Source organism: Chelonoidis abingdonii, chromosome 1 (genome assembly GCF_003597395.2).
Source record: "Chelonoidis abingdonii isolate Lonesome George chromosome 1, CheloAbing_2.0, whole genome shotgun sequence".
Taxonomy (NCBI): Eukaryota; Metazoa; Chordata; order Testudines; family Testudinidae; genus Chelonoidis; species Chelonoidis abingdonii.
The window spans coordinates 67245133-67266293 of record NC_133769.1 but is presented as its reverse complement, the minus strand read 5'-3'; the positions used below and the strand labels follow the sequence as shown (position 1 = coordinate 67266293).

The 21161-nt window shown below is 44.5% G+C and overlaps 2 protein-coding genes across 4 annotated transcripts in view; both read left to right on the top strand.

Annotated features, from left to right (window-relative positions):
- The window catches only part of TMBIM4 (transmembrane BAX inhibitor motif containing 4), a 13086-nt gene extending 5417 nt beyond the window's left edge, over positions 1 to 7669 (top strand). Inside the window, exons 3-7 of one of the 2 annotated variants that reach the window (XM_032788827.2) lie at positions 688 to 793; positions 3817 to 3850; positions 4495 to 4612; positions 5079 to 5124; positions 6647 to 7669. In XM_032788827.2, coding sequence (XP_032644718.1) covers positions 688 to 793; positions 3817 to 3850; positions 4495 to 4612; positions 5079 to 5124; positions 6647 to 6853 — 511 coding nt within the window. In that variant the 3' untranslated portion in view covers positions 6854 to 7669. Of the gene's footprint in view, positions 1 to 687; positions 794 to 3816; positions 3851 to 4494; positions 4613 to 4855; positions 4925 to 5078; positions 5125 to 6646 lie in introns of those variants that run through there. The other variant, XM_032788828.2, reaches the window with a different exon arrangement.
- Positions 7670 to 8546: 877 nt separating this feature from the next.
- Positions 8547 to 11129, top strand: LLPH (LLP homolog, long-term synaptic facilitation factor). Of its 2 annotated transcripts, none has more exons than XM_032788826.2 (3): positions 8547 to 8656; positions 9163 to 9350; positions 10174 to 11129. In XM_032788826.2, the coding sequence occupies exons 2-3, from the start codon at positions 9173 to 9175 to the stop codon at positions 10335 to 10337; spliced, it is 342 nt and encodes a 113-aa protein (XP_032644717.1). In that variant the 5' UTR covers positions 8547 to 8656; positions 9163 to 9172; the 3' UTR covers positions 10338 to 11129. The 2 variants fall into 2 exon arrangements, with proteins under 2 accessions (XP_032644717.1, XP_032644716.1); XM_032788825.2 differs by having other exon boundaries at positions 8553 to 8656; positions 9163 to 9353.
- Positions 11130 to 21161: the final 10032 nt, after the last annotated feature.

Here is a 21161-nt window from a genome sequence, read left to right as displayed (position 1 = left end):
GGAAGAGCTACCCACAATGCAACGCTTCAGAAATTGACGTTAGCCTCGGACCATGGACGCACAACGCCGAATTACTGTGCCTAGTGTGGCTGCATGAAATCGAATTTATAATATCAGTTTTATAAAACCGATTTTAGCTAATTCGATATTATCCCGTAGTGTAGACGTGGCATTAGAGTGTCTGCACTAGCAGCGTTACAGTGCTGTAAGCTCTGTAGTGTAGACATGGCCATAGCTGGAAACCCCCCATCTCATTCAGAAACTTCTTATGTTTTGCTTGGGGAACTACTCTATCCATTTCATTTCAGCAGCAAATTACTAGTTAATGTTTATGTTGAATTCTGTGTGATTAATGCATAAAATTACTCGTTATGTGTTTGCAGAATCAGAGCCCACATGTATAAGGATTATAGATTTGTTTATTTACAGATAAAAATATCTTCTTACATTTTACATATGTAATGGGCTTATTTTTTCCCGTCCATACACAAGCATAATAGATCACTGTTTTAGATCCAGCTAATAGATCTCTGAACAGCCTGTATCTTTTGGCATAAGGAGGTCTCACACCCCTCAGCTTAGTGTTACTGTAGACATATGGTGTAAGTATTAGCTTCTTGAGAAAATCTGAGAAGTAGTGTTACTACTTTTTATTTAACTCTGACTTTCCTATGTTAAACTTTACAGCCCTGCTTTGCTTTTGGTATCTGTGCTTGGATCTTTGGGTATGATTTTAGCACTAACTCTGTATAGACATCAGCATCCTGTTAATTTATACCTACTCTTTGGATTTGTAAGTATCCTTATAACTTCATTCTTTACAAGAGTAATGCTTAATGAAAATGTTATTTGCGAACGGCTTTTTAAAACAAACCAGTGGTGGCTAATTTATTTCATTGTACCTTTTTACAAAGCATAGTAGAAAATTCTTAGTCCGCCAGAATTTTTGTATGCTCCGGCCACACATTGTTCCCTGATATCCTCCACTCAGTCTTCTTCAAGCTTCCTTATGGAAAGAATACGTCTTGTGGCTTTCAACAGGCCTCAGCAAAGTTTTCTTTTCTTTTTTTTTTTTTTGTCGTTTTTCTTTTTTAATATCCCCCTTGATTTTTAAGGCCTTTTGTTGCCTATAAGATGGTGAATAGGAAACATGGGACTCAAGGAAATTTCCTCGTTACCATACGTACTAAACTGTTAAATAGTTTATAGCTGAGATCAAGCACAGTTGCTGACAGGGACCCGTAGTGGCATCTACTGTAGAAGATTAAAATCTATTTTCTCCTTCTTGGTGTTAAGAGTTTTGAGCATCTTTCCAATCCAAAGAGCATATGAATGGACTAGTCTCAAATTTTGATCCCATGCATGATAGCATATAACTACCAGTCAGCCCATATGTAGAATTTTGTAGTTATCACAGTCACCCTCCAACAGCCTAAGGAATTCTTGTCCCAAGTAATGGGACAGTTCAGTCTGCCAAAAGGAGGCACTTCGGTTGCACCACTAGCATTCCTCTGGCTTTGACATCTTGGAAGAAGTTATGTAAATTGTATTCTTCAAATTTGAAGGTAGCTACCAGGTTCTCCTGTCTTATAAGATACAAAGATGTTTTCTCCAAAAGCCCTGCAGTAGATCAGTTATCTTAATTGGAATGCAGATTTATATTTGTCTGTTTCTGAAGTTGTGATGCAGAAAACTTTCAGGGTTTATTCCAGTTGTTTAAAATGAAATAACTTTTGTAAAAGTTGCATCCAAGTACGGTATGGAATGTTGTATTCCAATAGTTTTCCTCAACAGTTTAAACATTACACACTGCAGAAAGGAAGAGACAAAACTGTAAGTTTGGGACATAATAGGTTTAAAGAAAGTGAGGGCTCAGAACAGTTGATTTGATCCAATGAGTACTCCTGAGGAAATTCTGTGCCAAAAAATTATGCACACAATATTTTAAAATTCTGCAAATTTTATTTGTCAGTAAATAAATGTGGCTCTAGCATTGGGGAGCACAGGCCACTGGCTGCACTGAGGTGTGAGATCACCCCAAAGCCCCCACCTCCTCCAGTACAGGGACTCGGCAGTGAGGCTGCACCCGATCTTGATGCAGTGGCAAGGGCTAGGCCCGTCCCAGAAATACCAGGTGTGGGTGGGTAGGCAGGCTCAGCCCAGCAGGATCCAAGTGTGAAGGGCCTTAATGTGGAGGGGGATCCAGGTGTGGGGTGAGAGGTTTCTGTGTGGTGCAATCTGGGTGTAGGTGGCTCAGTGGCAGATCTGGATGCACAGGGGCTCATTGGAGGGGTTCCAGATGCAGGGGCAATGGGACTCTGCAGTGGATCCAGGTGAAGGTGGTTGGGGCTCAGCAGGGGAGGGTCTGGGTGTGGGGAGATGGGGTTCGGCAGGGGGTGTGTGGGTGGATCATTGTGGGTGTTGGGGGAGTGGGGCTAGATGAGGTGGGGGGTCCAAGTGCAGCTGGTTGGGGCTCAGTGGGGTGGGGATGTGTTTGGGGGGGCTTATCAGGGAGTCCAGGTGTAGGGGGCTGGAGCTTGTTGGGGTGAGGGTTCAGTGGGCCTGCTTAGTGGGGGAGCCCCAGTTGCTGCTGAGAGGATGCTGCATGCTGGGCTCCTGCTTCCCCCACGATTCCCCTGTCCCTTTTTCTTCCCCGTCTCCTCCTCTCCCACTACTACTCCTCCATCCCGCTCCTCTCACTCACACATTCCCCTGCCCTATTCCACCCTTCCTTCCTTCCACACTGCCTCTTCCCCTAACCCCCACCTCCTTCCCTCATTTCCCCCACCCACCCACCTACCCAGCCCCACTGTGGGCACTCACTGTTGCGCAGAAAACAGGAAGGCTCCTAGCACATAGAAGGTGAACATAACTGGCACTAGGACCCAGGAGGCAGCATTCAGCTGCAGAATCATTGGAGCCTGGGGAACTGCCTCCTTCAGCTGGACAGCTCTGTGCTTGCAGAAATGGAGGCGGGGGGGGTAGTGGCACATAACCTTGTGTGCCCCCCATACCTCACCTCTGTTTGGGGGGAGCAGTGCCCCCTTCCCCCCAAAAAACTGCACCCATGGTCATCCCCACACCCCCGCACTTGGTGTCCCTGTCATTTTGGTGCAGGGACGCAAAGAAATTGGGGGGTGGGGGGGTCATTTTCTGCAGGCACACAGTACCACAGAATTCTCCCAAGAGCAAAAGGATAAAAACAGCCAAGGTACTGTTCTGAAAACTCATGTTTCTTTAATGAATATTAAAAACTAAGGAGAATTCCGAGTTTTGTTTCAGTCTTGTGCCAATAAAACAGTAGTGGATTTGATTTCAAGCTGATTGGTCAAGGGAAAAAAGTTAAGGACACAAGTACATACTTTCACCTCATAGTCCTAAAATTCCCCTAAGAAAGTATTTTAATACTGAAAAATATACAGATGGAGAAACTGAAAACAGTTCAGTTATAATAACAGTTCTGATAAACCTACTTACTTTTATTGTTATTTAAGGGAAATTTGTTAGGCATATTACTTAAAATTGTCATGTACCATAAATGGAGAAAGGAAGGAAATAGGCTTTAAAATAAAAATTACATGTAACAATTATGCTCTCTCCTGGATAGCAAGACATACTGCATTTTCTTTTTTTTGTCTTACTGAGAGTTTTTTATTTTTTAAAACCGAAACTGTAACAAACTAACATGTTTCTATAGCACACGGTACATTCTGCGTATAGTAAAAGATTATGTAGCAAAATACTTAAAACTACAAACTAGCAAATGTGTACAGTGTTTTCATATGAATATCTTTTTTTTCCCATTTCTTCTCATAGACCCTTTTGGAAGCGTTGACTGTTGCTATTACAGGTAAATGCTAGTCATTCTAATACTGCCTGTTGATTTGAGACAGAAATAGGGAAAGGAATCGGACACGCTGCACCCATTGCTGATTAAAACTGCCAGTTGTGGCCTGACTGGTGATAGAGCTTTTATTTTGGATTTGCACATGATTTCAACATGTGTAGCAAAGTCACAGGAGCAGAGGGAGGAAATCAGATTGTCATCCTTTCTTTCTATTAAATAGAAAAAATAGAAGTTCTACATTTGCTTTGTACCCCTATGACTTGACTGTTAAAGAGCAGGAGAAAAGATGCCACTTTCCCATTGCAGGAATGGAATTAGTACCTTCTGTGCTCTTGGATCTGGCTTTCTTTGCACAAGTCTGACAGTGTTTTTTAGCACAGTTACAAGAGATTTGACGTGCCCATTTAAGAAAGCTAACCCTATGCCAAAAATTTTAAGAACCAGCAAATGTAGAAGCATATGGTATGTGCATATTGTACGTGTGAGTCTCAAGATTGTTAGGTCAAATCTAACCATCTCTCTCACATTGACAGTCTATAAATATAAAAAACTCATCATGATGTTTAAGCATTTATTAAATCAAAAATCTTGTTCTGTTATATGCACAGTGTACTATTTTTTAAAATAATTTACTTTTCTGTTTACAGTGACTTTCTATGATGTATCAGTCATTTTACAAGCTTTTATTCTGACTACTGCTGTGTTTCTTGGGCTGACTGTGTATACTTTGCAGTCCAAGAGAGATTTCAGCAAATTTGGAGCAGGGTAGGTTCCCTTATCAGACTATTTTAAAAGCACAAGTATTACAGATACAGGAATAAAAGTCAGGCCTACAGAAAGCTGAGTTGTGTAATCGATTTGTGGGTGTTCTGAGTTGTAATTTTTGTTTTTATATAGGTCCCTCCTTTGACAAATAGTTTAGTTTGCAGTTTTGTTATTTATGTTAACAATTTTAAAACTATAATGTTAATATTACACTAGCAAACTATTTATTTGTATTTTTCACAGAAATATCGGGGAACTTTCAAATAGCAAATCATTAACAGCAAGTTTTCATTGCTACCTGGCATTTTAGAGGTGGGTGGATGTAAGGGGGTGTCTGTATGTATTCACATGTATATGTGAATAACTGTTAGACTGTTCAAGATGTTTTTCTGTGGGATGGAAACATTTGAAGAAAATTTTGAAATAATAGTAATATAGCTAACACAGGAATGTCTTTTTTTTCCAGGCTGTTTGCTTGCTTGTGGATTTTCATCCTCTCCAGTCTCTTGAGGGTAAGATATATTGTGTTTAGGGCTAGAAGTGGTTGTTTGACATAATTTGTAACTAAAACAAAATACTTATCATCTAATTATATAAATTTTTAAAAGAATACAATTGTTAGAATAGGACATGCTTGAGAACTCAGAGTAAAATCTACAAATCTTGGAAGAGAATTATCAATAACACCGAAGTGACTTAGGATCATCAGTCTGATTTTCAATTGACTTTGACTTTCAATAAGACCTGGGCTCCTAAATCACTTGGGTGCTGTTGATCATTTTATCCTTGATCTATAATAAGCCAATGTATCATGTATGTGTCTCCAATTGGCTAACTATAAGGGGAATTGACTACAAGTTAATGTAGTGATGAATTATTTGCAATTTAAACTTAAAATGTACTGCTCAGTCACCATTTTGTAGGAATCTTTCATTTATATTGTAAGATTAAAAGCGGTGGGTATTTGCTGATGCAATCTGTGAATGTTATTGGCACAAGTTATGTTGTAACCTTTAGACCACATTTTTCAAATTGATTTCAGTAGGATGCTGTTCTTGGCACTGTAAAATTGGGAGTATGTTTGATTGGGAAACAACTTAATCAAACTAGATTTCTGGGTTAATTGGATGCAGACAGGATGGCTACTTTTTTTTTTTCTTCATTGTCCTTCACTATTACTGTCCTGAAAGTAGAGCTTCCTCTGAGGCATTGCTTCTAATGACACACATTTGGAATGATAGGAATAGACCAGCTGTTCTCAAACTGGGGGTCGGGACCCCAGAGAGGGTTGGGATCCCGTTTTAACCGGGTTGCCAGGGCCAGCATTAGACTTGCTGGGACCGAGGGCAGAAGCCTGAACTCCACCCCCACCCAGGGTGGCGGGGCTCAGTCTCCGTCATCCTCCTGGGGTCATATAGTAACTTTGTTGTCAGAGGGTTGTGGAGCAATGGAAGTTTGAGAACCCCTGGGATAGACAACACTGAAGGTCTGGCAGGAATTTGTCTGTCTGTTTTTGGTAAGCTGGCTCTAACATACAGCCTGCACTCTTTTGCAGAAAATACATGTTCAGTTTGTCATTGTCTTACTCCTTGAGTTTGGAGTACTGGAAAAGCAGTGTGCTTAGTCCCTGGGCAGTACATTGCGTCACCTAGTAGCAACCCCCCCAAGCTCATTTAGGCCCTTATCCTGCAAACACTTATGCACATGCTTAACTTCACTACTGTGAGTAGTCTTACTGAATCAGTAGCATATGTGTAAATAGACTGAGTTTTGAAGTAAATCATATCTAATCTACATCTCCCAGAAGAATGGTGACCTAAGACCTCAAGAGTGGGGGTGTTAATTTGAGTGGGGAAAACAAAAGTTTGGAATTTCCTCTTCTGCTACTGGCTTTTAGCAGTATGTATATTCCTGTACAAGGGCAAAATATTTACAGTTGTCTAATTGTAATTTTGTTTTAATACTAAAGTACCTTTTGTATAAGAATTTGAACTTACAAATGTTTTCCCTTCTCACATTATCATTTGTTTATAGCTGTTTTTCTATAGTGAGACAATAGAGCTGTTGTTTGCTGCTGCGGGAGCGCTGCTGTTCTGCGGATTTATCATCTATGACACTCATTTGCTGATGCACAGACTGTCCCCTGAAGAGTATATATTGGCTGCCATTAATCTCTACCTAGATATCATCAATCTGTTCCTACATCTGCTGCGCCTTCTAGAAGCATTCAATAAAAAATAATTGTAGGCGATCTGTAGTGAAACTCTTCCTTAAATAGTGAAATTTAGTGTATAGAGGGTTGTGTCTAAATAGGGTTGGTTTTCATTATATATAAACTGCAGTATATTTTGAGACTGAATCTTCCTGTTTTTCCATTCCATGGTTACTGAATCTTTTTCTTAGAAATGGAAGAGTTATATGTAACTGATGAGTTTCTGCTCAAAATATATATTTTACTTTAATTGCACGCTGCAGCCATTTCAGTTACTTCCGTAAAGGCTTTATTTGTGACCAAGGGGCTTTTGATAAAAATGCTTCTCAACTTCTGATAGCCCTAACATGAACAGTCAGAAAATCCCATCATTTTATTTCTGCTATCCTATAATTGTTGTGGATGGTTCCTTTGGAATCATAAGTCTGTCTGGATAGTACAAAATCAAGTCTCTTCATTTTGTTAGTGTGTAGTGATATTTTACATAAGCTAAAATTTTGTCAGTCTAAAAATGTATATTAGTGGGCTCTTGATTTGAAAGACTTGGAATTAGTAATTAGTAAAACGTAACTACACTTCCTTTAAAAGATTTTAATCTGCTCTGGTTTAGAGCTATGAGATTATTTTATTACCAAGGACAAGTATTTTGGAATGCCAGTAAGGGGAGCCAAAGTGAAAGTTGTTTTTAGCAGTAAAGAACTGGGATAGTTTAAGACCAGGTATGCATTTGGCTTGCTGAGATGTTGGTCAAGGAGGACTGTAAATGAATGTTCTACCTGCTCTTATATTTGAGCTGTATTAAGTAAGAAACATAATAAAATTTTAAATGTTCAGTAACAAGGTCAGACGTCTGTCTTTGGAGTTACTTTTACATTGTGTGTGTTTACTGTTAGTTTTATCTAGAAAATAGCACCTATTTTTTTCAGGTTTTATCAGCAAATAAAATGTTGGATGTGTTGAACACATTATTTAGCATCAAAATATGATCAATCATGAAACAAAAGCCAGGAAGACTAACTTAGCCATCCTCCAGTATCGCTAATGTGTACGTTTATTAATGCTGTTGAAGGACCAAGTTCTCCTAGGTATTTTCAGCTTGCGTCAGTGGACTTTTTACTAGATAAAGCATTTTCCTCTAAGTAAACTAGTCTCTAATTCAGCAGCTCAGATCTGTCTCTGTACGCCCGGGCAAAGCAGCAGTGCCTTGCAAACAGTGACCCAATGGCTAAACTCTAGAACAGTGCCTCAAACTTTTTACCCTTTCACATAGCAAATCTCTCAGTGCAACCCCTCCCTTATAAATTAAAAACACTTTTTATATATTTAACACCATTATAAATGCCAGAGACAAAGCAGTGCTTGCAGTGGAGGTTGACAGCTCGTGACCCCCAGTTTGAGAACCCCTGCGCTAGAGACTGTCGCATACAGCGTAATGCGTCAGTTTGTGGGGCTGTTCTGCTCCAAGAGCAGCAGGGGTCTGGCGGCAGGGCTGCTGTTGCTGCACAGCAGCTCCCTAGGAGACTGACTGCGGGGGCCCAGCCAAGATTGGTCCTGCGCCGGCTACCGACCCCCGCTTCGCGCGGGTCACCATGTGCTTGGCCCCGCGCGCACTCCCTGTCTCAGGCGACTTAAGATACAGCCGTCCCCGCCCTGAACGGGTTAACTCAGCAGCTCACAGGCCCCGCCCCCTGCAAGTGGCTCTATACGTGTACGGGTTCCACCACTGCCCCGCCCTACGGGGCTGCGCACGCGCCGCACAGACACCGGAAGGCAAGTGCTATTGAGCAACTGGTTGTCGGGCGCGTGGGGGGTCCGGCTCCGCGCGACTCTCGGTGAGTGGCTTATGGAGCGCGCGCGCGGCCGCCGGCCTGGGCCAGCCGGGAGGCGCCCACGTTCGGCCTGTGCCCAGTGAAGCGGCCGAGCTCTGCGGTCGCGTGCTCCGCTGGGGCCTTCCCGTCCGCGGGGAGGGGCGTGTGCGGCCGTCTGTGAGTGTCGCAGGGCGGTTCTGGGCAGACACCTCTCCCCTGTAACGACCCCCACCCTCGAGCCGCGCTCCAGCCCACGGGCGGCGCCCGCTGTTACCTGGGAAACCCGTGGCACGCGGACTCCACGCGGCCCTGGGGCGGGGCCAGTTCCAGGCTGTGTCCAGCGAGTGAGTGGGGCCGCTTGGAGCCCACCCACATCAGCACAGGTCTAGGGGCCTGGCTTCTCCTCGCCCACTCGGGGTCCGGGGGTTGGGTTTTTGCGGGGCGAGGGGAAGTGGTTGGTTTAAATGTGAAGGGTCCAGATTTGGAGGTAAGTTTGTCGTGTTTTGCTCACTCTCCCCCCCTCATCTCAGCTAACAAAAAATGGCTAAGAGTTTACGGAGTAAATGGAAGAGAAAGATGCGAGCTGAGAAAAGGAAGAAGAATGCGCCAAAGGAACTCAGCCGATTAAAAAACATCCTGAGAGCAAATGCCGATGTTGTAATGGAGGAGGTTAAAGAAATAGCAGCAGTGGTCACCCCCGAGAAAGTCAAAGATCAAGGTGGTGAGTTTGGTTTTAATTTTGCAGTGCTGTTTGTTGGGCCTCAGAGGGGAAAAAACAGCCCAGGTTCTGAAACATACAGCTGTGAATCTATGCAGTGGATCAGACACTTCATGGGTTCTGTTGGGTGAGCTCAGAGCACACTCAGGGGGCTACTTGCATCCCTCCATTACTCCCACGAACTCCCTGTGTGTGCCACCCTCTGATCCCTCTGCAACCACTTCCTCCCTCATGTCCCTCTCCACAATCATCTTCCTGGTTTTCAAGCCTGGAATGGCGTAGCAAGGGGGGTAGGGAGGGGAATTGCTTTTTTAAAAACTTGTTTTTCATTCTAGTTGGTACTAGAGACCCTTCATTTCATTCATCAGCGTTAGAGAAAATACAATATCTATAATCAGTAGCTCTGAACTGTAATATCACAGTCCATGTTGTTCCTCTCTCCTAACAAAAGACTCCATTATCAGCTCCTGCTCCTAAGTTCCATGGGTTTGCACACTCCCTCCCCCATCTAGCAACCAGCTCCTGCTCTCAGCAACCGTTACTTTGCTTGGGGAAGAGCATCTGTCCAAATGCACGCTCCAGACTCACTACTTTGCCATGGGAAACAGCATTATTTACAAGGGATCGTCCTGTGTTGCATTTTTTTGGGGGCACAAACAAATCTCTTATTCTCGATACTGTCAATAGAGAGACTAAAAAATTTGTGGCATGTATGAAGAGAGATTATTTTGGTTACTGTTTGTATATCTAGTGTTTCTAAGTGTCCTGTATGAAGCTGATTCAGATGTTTTTATTGACTTTTGAAAATGCTTTCTTTTTTCAGATGAAGTTAAGATGGAGACACAGATTAAAAGAAACAAAAAGAGTCTTTTAGACCAACATGGACAGTACCCAGTATGGATGAATCCCAGACAGAGGAAGAAGCTTAAGGCAAAACGGGTTAAAGGAAAAAACAAATCCAAAGTGGCCAAGGGATTAGCATGGTAGCTTTGAAGAAATTTGAAGGGTGGAAAAGAGACTGTAGAAAACAGAGGCCATCAAAGATTAAGAGTATGTGATCAGGCTGGGTCCAGCTACCAAATGTAAATTACCATTAAGTGTGGAGAGACTGTTAGATCAGAAATTGATGAAAGAGACATCAGTTTTATATCTAGTTAATTTTAAAAGAAAATGAGTTAAAAGTGTTAAGTGTTTCACCTGCCTTTGAGTCTTGTGACCAATATTTGTGGTTATGCATTTTTAAATATTTTTCTCACTTGTTGCTGTGTTGGTTTTGAACACAGAAACAACCGGAGAAACCATGGAACCAACTATGCACTATATGAGGTAAAATATTTTTATAGAAGCATGTTCTGTAAATTGACAGTGTCCCTTTAATTTTCCTGTAGAACTTTTTTTTTTAATTCTGATGTTTGTTTTAATATTGAAGTATTAAATTATGAAAACATATTATGTGACTTTATATAGACATTATAAACTGAAATTTGGTTCAAACTGAAAGATAAAAAACACAAGACAAATAAAAATGTTGCTAGTGATTATTTTTAAAAATTCCAATAGAAATGGTTATTTTTATACAAGAAACCTTGTGTTTAGTGTTTGCAACCCAAACATTACAGCACTGAAATATTGAAAGTAAAATAGACTTAATGGATTTTCATTGTCCATCTGAAAGAATGCAAAGACATAGAATAAAAATAAAATAAAAAAATATAAACTATACTTTTAAAACATTTTTCTGAACAGTTGTAATATAGGTAAACAAACCTGTTGGCAATACAGGTGTGATTTTTTTTTTTAAAGTAGACAAATATCTCCTTAATTTGGTATTCCTGTATTATACTTTACAGAATAGACGCAAGATCCCAAGTATCATGTGATTACATAGTAAATGCTATTTAACTACATCCAGTTACAAATTGCACATTAATCAACAAGGTACATAATGACAGATATGAGAATGTTACCCTATACCTTTACAAGAAAGGCTCTTGTTTCAAAAATGCATATAATTAAGATCCCACTCGTGCAATATGTTGCCCACTCAAGGATCTTTTACTCACAGATCAGCACACATGTAAAGTGTATTCCAGGACTGGGACCTAAGTATTCTGATTGCCCAATGGTTACATGTCGGTATGTGTAATATGTGGTAACTCTGCAACAAAAAGGAAATAAGATTTATGCTTCTTAAAATGAAGAGATACCAGTTTAAGGTACTATGTTAAAAACAAACGTTGGTCAGCTTGGTGTTGTCATTACATAAGAAATTTTTCTGGGTTCCAAGAGAAATTTGTTTTTTTATTAATGAGTTGTGGGAGGAGGGATTTCTATTCCCTTTCAGTGCTCAAGTAAAATCAGGTGAAAAGGTCCCGCAGGACAGAACACTAAGTGCATGTAAGTTACTAAGAGGCAATTGGGGAAATGTATGCATAAAATCTATTTGAATATTGTGAATTTGTCCATCTGTTTCCTATAATGAGACTTCAAATTTGACCTGGTTACTTAGGTAAGTTTATACCTTAATCTACTTAATATTGTATAGTTAATATGTATATGGCATTTGTACTTTGAAAATATCTATCTACTGATTTCATTATAGCTGTCATACTGCAAAACAGAAAATACCACATTTAATTAAACGATTTGAATATTAAATGTGAAGTGTCCTTCAGATTTGAATTCTCTTTAAATTGGCTAAGGGAGAGAATATCCTGTGATTTTTTTTTTTTTAAACAAAAGAGTCACCTGTTTACTGAGAGATTTAAAAAAACAAAAAAACAACCACTTTGTATTTCTTTACAATTTTCATTCAGTGGCCCACATTCTGTCTGTATGTGTTTGCCCCTATTGAGGTTTAGGGGTTTCTCAGGTATAAATGAAGACAGAATTTGGCTGTTTGTAGGACCCGCAGAGGGAGCCTAGAGCTGTGTCATGTTTGCTTTTCAGCAAAAAAGAAAGTAGATGATTAAAATCAGTGTAATTGCCAGCTCCAATATGCATACTTGTGGGAGAGGAATCAGTGATTGCCAGCTGCTCTAGGTTTTATAAAGCACTTCATCAATTTCTTTCCTGCTCTGACAGGACCAGAAGTGGGGGCATGTTCCAGCTGCTTCCCTGCTTTATTTACCTTGCCAGCTGTGCCCTGACACTCTCACATTAACCTCTTCCCCCATGTTCCCTCTGAGCCTCTGTTGCCATCGCCGCAGGTGGGCATGAGCTGGAGGACTGAGCGTTTTTCAGAGGTTCAGTGGTGCCACAGGAAGATTGTCTTACTCTGAAGCGCATCCACAAAGAATGTGTGTGGGGCTGGACACTAATACCATACAACTTTTTATTTAACATTTACAATCCACACACACTATGCTTTCTTGAACAGCTGTGTTTGTATACACAGAAGGCGTGGCAAGACTTTAATTATAATAAAGTGAAGGTTTGTTGCAGCACAAGATTTATAATGTTATACTCTTTTAGTTGATGGAAAAATTTCAGCTCTTGCATCTTTGTTATAAATTATTTTTCTTGTTTCTATTACCATAGTGGCTATTGACCCCCCTAGGCTCTGTACAAACAGAACAAAAAGAGAGTCCCTGCCTGAAAGGGCTTACCAGCTAAGTCTAAGTGTAAGACAAGACAACAGATGGATAAAGCTAGACAAGGGGATAGTGTTGGACAGCATGTTAGGCAATGGTCTGTACAACAGCAGTCTAGGTTATTAAGCTTTTTGTAGACATTATGGGAAAGGAGGGTATTGGAGGAGGAGGATAATTTTGTGGCTGTTTATGGGAAATTCTCTGTAAGCATGAGGGGCAGTCTGGGAGAAAACACAAAGTAGGGTTTATCTTAAATATCGCTGTTCCGGAAATGCAGAGGAACATTTTGATAAGTAGATGGTCTGAAAAAAAAACAAAAAACTTTCGTTGTAACTGATGAGTAGTGAGGATCTGTCATGTCAACCAAGTGATAGTTTATTAAGTAATCTAATGATTGCATTTTTATAATTTTCCTTAATTTTCAGCACTGAGCTTTGAAGTTTTTAGGAGGTAGTTTCTGTTGTATAATAGCACAAGAAAAGGATAAAAATTAAGAATTTCAAATAGGGTTTTTAAAAAATCATTTATCTGAACCCCCTGTGCATCAGTTCCACTGGAGTTTCCTGCTACTGTAGCCATGGTACTGCAGCATAATAAGTGCTATAGCAACAATTTCAGGGAACCAGAAAAGAGTAGGGGAATATTTTAGGTCAGGGGTCGGCAACTTTTCAGAAGTGGTATGCTGAGTCTTCATTTATTCACTCTAATTTAAGGTTTTGCGTGCCAGTAATACATTTTGACGTTTTTAGAAGGTCTCTCTCTATGAGCCTATAATATATAACTAAACTATTGTTGTATGTAAAATAAGATTTTTAAAATGTTTAAGAGGCTTCATTTAAAATTAAATTAAAATACAGAGCCCCCCATCCTGCCTAGTGGGCAGGACCTGGGCAGTGTGAGTGCCACTGAAAATCAGCTTGCGTGCTGCTTTTGGCACGTGTGCCATAGGTTGCCTACCCCTGTTTTTAGGTAGTAATGAACTGAATTCATGTTTTAGTTCCAGCAGATGGAGAATTATGAGATGTTATTTTCAGCTCACTTTTACATTTAAGTATCACTTACTTATTTCTTGGCTGGGGAGAGATGGTGAATAAATGGTCTACCTAATAGATCTTTCCATCTCTAATGTGGTTAAGCACGTCATTGCCGAATGATATATTGAATGGTAAATATTTTATTACTGTTAAAAAAAAAAAAAAAAAAAAAAAAAATTACCACATTCTCTGGGTTGAAATTAGTGTCTTTGTCTCACTCCCACTACTGCAGGGCTAGGGAAGGGGCATAGGGTCAGATTTTAGGAAGCATTTAAGTGCCTAAAGATGCAGATAGGCACCCAGTGCGGTTTTCAAAAGCACCTAAACAGGTTAGGTGTGTCTCATTGAAATTAAGTGGATTTAGGTGCCTGAATTGGTTAAGTGCTTTGGAAAACCCCATTACGTGCCTAGGCATGAAAATACCTTTGAAAATCTGGCCCATAGCCCTCATGGCCAAGTGTTGATTTTCTTTCCAGTAATTTAGTTGGAAGTGGATTTATTCAAAGTACCTAAGGAAGAGAGAGAGAAACACCAGGACTTTATGAAAATATTTAAAAATATGTTTTAGGAGACCCCCTAAGTAAAAGAAATTGGAAGTTCTAATCAAAACCTCTTTTGAGATTTGACAGTATGGAAAATGTTACAACCTATGACTTTTAAAACCATCGCGTCTCACAAAGGCTTTGTCTGATCCTCTTTCTATGCAGGTGTGTGAGACATTAAAAATGGGTTTTTTTATGGAAAGTTGCTCACAATCTTAACTGTAGATTAGTCTTTTTGTAACTATGGATGTTTCGTAGGAACGTTTGTCCAAGGTAAACCATTAACTGTAGGATTGTATAATTTTTCCTGAAATGATAGAGAAAGAGAAAGCAGGGGGACTGAAAGAATTCTTCCTGGAATCCTTGCCTCCTTCATCTTTCCTTAAAATACTCCATTTAATGTTCTCTTTAGCATCTGCATTGGAGACAGTAGTTGAAGAAAGCATTATAGCAGGAGGCTCATTTTTGTACAAGAATCTCCTCTTCCCATGACACTGGTTACTGGCCATCAAGTTAGTGACTTTCAGGTGTTCCTAACAAAAATCAATAGTCTATGCAATGTATGAGAATTGCAGACTCTTATGAAGAAAATGGCAATGATGTGTTGGAAATCAAATACTCGGTGCTTTTCTTTCAGCATTAAGTGCAATTTTGAGTATTTATATGGTCCATGTCACCATTGTAAGAGTGCATCTCAATCTTTAATCTATTCACAGACAAAAACCAAGTTAACACAGTTAAGGTTTGTTGCCAGAGTTGCCTGTTACTTTGCAGTACGCTCATTTATTAGGGTTATTCTGCTGGTGTGTGTGTTCTGTAATTCTATCCTGGTGCTGCTTGTGTCACTTGTGTTCTCAGACGGAGCTCTACTTCTCCCTTCTGCAAATTCCCTCCCAATAAAGCTATCCTGTAGGACCTAGGTTCCCCAGAGCTGGGTTCTTCCAGCCCCAGACTCTCTCTCTCTCACACACACACACACACACACACCCCCCATGTCTGAGAGGATTGGGTTAATCAGCACTCCCAAGCTGACCTCTTATATGTTCCTGGACTCAGTAGTCTGGGTCGAGCAGCGCTTCTGAGCTGTCACCCTGATATGCCTTTGGACTCGGCAGGCTCGATGGAACAGCACCTCCAAGCTGTCGCCCTCATATGCCATGGAACCGCATCAGAACAGAGTACGCTTGAGCAGTCTGGGTCAAGCAGCACTTTCACTCTGCCGCCCTCATATGCCCCTAGACTCAGCAGGCTGGGTTGAGCAGCACTTCCAGGCTGCCACCCTTATATGCCCCAGATTCAGCACGTCACTATCCCCACTTTCATTTGATGAACAAACCCCACAGGATTTTTGGGTGCTGCAGGAATCTTTAGCTTAGGTACAAGGAGCATTACTGCAGAGCGAGTGGGAAGCCAAAAAACATCTATGGGGGCGGGGGAGGGGAGAGAGAAGCCACCAGCTTAACCATGAAAGTTGTTATTGCCAGCTAGTAACCATACAAAGGGAGCCAAACAAATAAAACAGTTATAATATTAAATCTAACTTAAATTTGATTATAAAAGTCAGATTTAGAAAACTATAACTGTTAACACAAGTCAGGGTCAGAAGGCTATACCTCGGAAGAGAGGATTGGGTTCTCAGCACTCTGCAAAGCTTGACTAGATCAGGGTTCCCAGGTGGTGGTGGTAGCTGAGGGTCCAGAGTGCTGGAGACAAGCAGAGCCCCCAGCACGATCAGTCAGGAGCAGATGGAAGTCCCAATGGAACTGATGCAAATGTTGGATACAGGCATCAGAACACTTACTTGAGCATGGGTAGGGGTTTTTGTAGGGAAAGAACCATGGTTCTTTGAGTGATTGCTCATATCCATTCCAGTTAGGTGTGCATGCCACGTGTGCACATTCGTCGGAAGATTTTTACCCTAGCAACTCCGGTGGGTCGGGAGGTCGCCCCCTGGAGTGGTGCTGGATATATACCCCTGCCGACCCGACCGCTCCTCAGTTCCTTCTTACCGCCCGTGTTGGTCGTTGGAACAGTGGAGCGCGGCTTAGCTGTCCTCCACTTCCCTAGCTTCTCCTTGTTCACTTGATCTCTTGTTGTATATAGTTAATTAGTATATAGTGTAATTAGTTTTATAGTCTTAGTTAGTGTACATAGTTTAGTGGGGTTCGGGCATTAGCCCTTCCCTGCACCCGGTGCCGGGGCCCATGCCCGGTTCACCGGGATTTAAACCGTGCTCGGCCTGTAAGAAGCCGATGCCCACGAGCGATCCCCATGACTCTTGCCTGGGGGAATCGCACATCTCTGATAAGTGCCGCATTTGTAAGGCCTTTAAGCCGCGGACAAAAAAGGAGAGGGACTTTCGCTTAAAGACTCTCCTTATGGAGGCAGCCCTGAACCCTCCATCCTCGGCACCGAGCGCTGTCAGCGCTCCTCTGGCCCTGGACTGCACTGGCTCCGCCAAAACACCTCGGCACCGGCCTTCTCCAGCACAGGGACCTGATCGAAGACTCTCAGCTCCCACCACACCTGCGACGCACACTCGTTCGGATCGCCCAGCATCTACTCCTGCTGTGGCACTGATGACTGTGGTACTGTCGACTCCGATTCTGAGAGGGCCGTCGAGTCCGGTCCTTGAGAGCTCCCCTCAGAGGCCTGTGGTTGAGCTTGCGGTCCCCTCCACACTGGAGACGTTCACCTCAGCCAGGGACCTTATTGCGATGACTGAGTCTGCCCTGCCTCAACCCCTGGCACCGCCGGTGCGGGTACTGCATTCCACAGGCAAGCCAGCCGCTATGAGACCACCTTCGATGGACTCGACAAGCTGGCACCGATCTCGATCCAGGTCCCAGCACCACTCGAGGTCCCACGGACGGTCCCAGTCGAGATGCCGCTCGCAAGTCCGGCACCACTCACCTAGGTGGTACCAGTCGTACTCGCGGCACTGATCCACCTCTCGTCCCGCCCCGTACTCTTGGTACTGCTCTGGCTCTAGGCACCGCTCCCGGCACCGGACTCTCGCAGCCAGTCCTGCTGCAGACCGTCGAGATCCAGGTCGACCTCCCGGCATCGCGCTGGTTGCAGGTCCCGATCTTGTTCTCAGCACTGCTATGGCTCCCGGTGCCGATCCCCGGCACCGAGATCTCCAGCGATGAGGGTGAAGGACTCATACCAGCCTCGCTCGGCTCCTTCCTGGCCATCCGGGCACCCGTCTGTGTCCTCTCAGGCGGACAGTGCATACGCCCCAGACACAGATGTGCCTGCTGCATTGTTTCAGGAGCCCCAACTACAAGATCATGGGCCGCAGCAATGGGGTTTCTGGACACCTTGGGTGTACCATCAGGTCCAAGGCTCTTGACTAGGTCCATCACGTTCGGCCACCTCAGAACACCGGGTGCCGGAAGCCACGATCACTCGTCCCCTTCCTCCCCCTATGGAGGAAGGGTTGACCCAGCCTCAGGATTCCCAGATCCCCGGGGAGACACAGATGATCCACCAGGCGGAATCCTCATCAGACCCGCTGGTTCCAGGTCTCTCCTCTTCATCCTCCCCTGACGAGGCTGTAGCTGGAACCTCTTCTATTGGCCCTCCACCGATTGATCTCAGGGCCCACCAGGACCTCCTCAGGCGCGTAGCGCAGAACATGAATTTACAGGCTGAGGAGGTCTCGGAGGTGCAGGACCCAGTGGTGGACATTTTGTCATCAGATGCTCCCATTAGAGTTGCTTTTCCCTTCATTAGGACCATACAGGCCAACGCCACTACCATCTGGCAGTCTCCGGCCTCTGTCCCACCGGCGGCGTGAGGAGTTGAGTGTAAATATATGGTGCCCTCCAAGGGCTATGTATATCTCTATGTCCATCCTCCTCCCTGCTCCCTCGTTGTCCAGTCGGTCACGAGAGGGAGTGCCATGGTCAGTAGGCGCCAGCCCCTAAATCAAAGGAGGCGAGACACATGGACTTGCTAGGGTGCAAAGTCTATTCGGCAGGGGCTCTCCAACTCCGCGTGTCCAACCAGCACGCTCTCCTTAGCCGCTATAGTTATAACACCTGGGCGGCAGCGGATAAATTCAAGGAGTTGCTTCCGCAAGACGCCCGGCAGGAGTTCTCATCCATCCTCAACGAAGGAAAGAAGGTGGCAACAACTTCCCTCCAGGCTTCTCTGGACACCGCGGATTTGGCTGCCAGGACTCTGGCCTCTGGTGTGACTATGCGCCGTATCTCGTGGCTGCAGGTTTCCGGCCTCCCCCCAGAGCTCCAACACACGATCCAGGATCTCCCATTTGAGGGCCAAGGGCTGTTTTCGGATAAAACTGACCCTAGGCTGCAGAGCCTAAAAGACAATAGGGTCATCATGCGCTCATTAGGAATGCACATGCCGGTGACCCAACGCAGGCCCTTCTGGCCCCAACTGCACTGCCCTTACCCTTAGCCCTGGCAGAGGCAAGACGTCGCCAGACGATGAGGCAGAACCGGTCGCCGAAGGCAATTGGGCAACCCAGGGGGCCAAAACCAAAGCTCCTCCAAGCCTTCCTCAGGGCCAAAGCTTTCCTTTTGAAGGTGCGCCCGAGAGCGTTATACCAGTTTCTTTGAAGGATCCGTCCCCTCCTTTTTCCAACCGTCTTTTTTCTTTTTCCTCCCTGCGTGGTCCCAGCTAACATCAGACCGTTGGGTCTTACGCATGCTGGAATTTGGATACCACCTCCAATTTATTTCAAACCCCCTCCCTTGTCCCTCTTCAGGGACCCCTCTCACAAGCAACTCTTCCTGCAGGAGGTGCAATTGCTCCTCACCAAAGGAGCCATAGAGTAGGTACCGGAGCACGAGCGGGGCAAGGGGTTTTACTCCCGCTACTTCCTAATCCCCAAGGCAAAGGGAGGTCTCAGACTTATCCTCGATCTGCGGGAACTCAAGAGATGCATGATAAAGTTGAAGTTCCGTATGGTATCCCTGGGGACCATTATTCCATCCCTGGATCCTGGAGACTGGTATGCCGCCCTCGACATGAAAGGTGGCTACTTCCACATAGCTATCTTCCCACCTCACAGGAGGTTCCTCCGGTTCGTGGCCGACCGCCAACATTTTCAGTTTGCGGTCCTCCCGTTGGGCCTCTCTGCAGCCCCAAGAGTATTCACCAAATGTATGGCTGTAGTCGCCGCCCACCTCCGCCGCAGTCGGATACATGTGTTTCCGTATCTAGACGACTGGCTCATCCGCGGGACCTCCGAGGCACATGTCCTCATTCACGTCCGCATTGTCAAGGACCTTTTCCTACATCTCGGTCTAATGATCAATGCGGAGAAATCGACTCTGATCCCCACTCAGAGGAAAGAATTTATTGGCGCCACTCTGGACTCCACTCTTGCCAAAGCCTGTCTACCACTGCCACAATTCCAGACTATGGCAGTCATCATCTGGAGACTGCGAGCGGCGCCGTTGACTTCGGTGCACACTTGCCTCACTCTCCTGGGCCACATGACGGCCTGTACGTTCATAACAAACTACACCAGACTGTGCCTCCGACCCCTCCAGACGTGGCTCAACTCACAATACCGACCAGCCAGGGATCCTATGGACATGGTCGTCACCATTCCCCCGACCGTCCTAGACTCCTTACAGAGGTGGCTGGATCCCTCCATGGTGTGTGCAGGGCTCCCGTTCCATCCGCCCCAGCCCTCAGCGTCCCTGACAACGGGCGCATCATCCCTGGGTTGGGGGGCTCATCTCAGACACCTATGCACCCAGGGTCTTTGGTCATCTCAAGAGCTGACCCTCCTCAGCTCCCGGACGTTGATGTGAGCAGTCCGCCTCGCTTGCCAGACATTCCGACAGCAGTTACAGGGCCGTTGTGTGTCAGTATTCACCGACAACACAACAGCCATGCACTATATAAACAAGCAGGGCGGCACGAGAGCTTCACCGCTGTATCAAGAAACCTTACGTCTTTGGGACTTCTGCATAGCCCACTCTATACACCTCATCGCGTCCTTTCTCCCGGGAGTTCGGAACGTGCTGGCGGATTGCCTCAGCAGATCCTTCCTTTCCCATGAATGTCACTTCGTCCGGACGTTGCTCTTTCGCCCTTCTGGAGGTAGGGGTTTCCCCGGATAGACCTCTTTGCATCCCGCGGGAACAGAAAATGCTAGACGTTCTGCTCCTTTCGAGGCCTCTCACCGGGTTCAGTGGCCGACACCTTCCTTATACTGTGGACGACGCACCTGCTCTACGCCTTCCCACCATTTCTGCTCGTCCACAGAGTCCTACTGAAAGTACACAGGGACAAAGCCCGATTGATCATGATAGCTTCAGCATGGCCTCGGCAGCACTGGTACACCATGTTGCTAGACCTATCCATAGCCAACCCTGTCCCCCTGCCTCTTCACCTGGACCTGATCACTCAGGACCACGGCAAACTGCGTCACCCGGACCTTCAGTCTCTCCACCTCACGGCATGGCACCTGAGTGGCTGACCCAGTCTGAGCTGCATTGCTCTGCCCTGGTGAAACAGGTGCTCCTGGGTAGCAGGAAACGCCGGTGCGTGGAGCGGAACTTCCTTCCCACCGAGGTCTCCATTCCCAACATCTTGGATTATCTCTGGTCCTTCAAACAATAGGGCCTAGCGGTATCATCTTTGAGGGTCCATTTG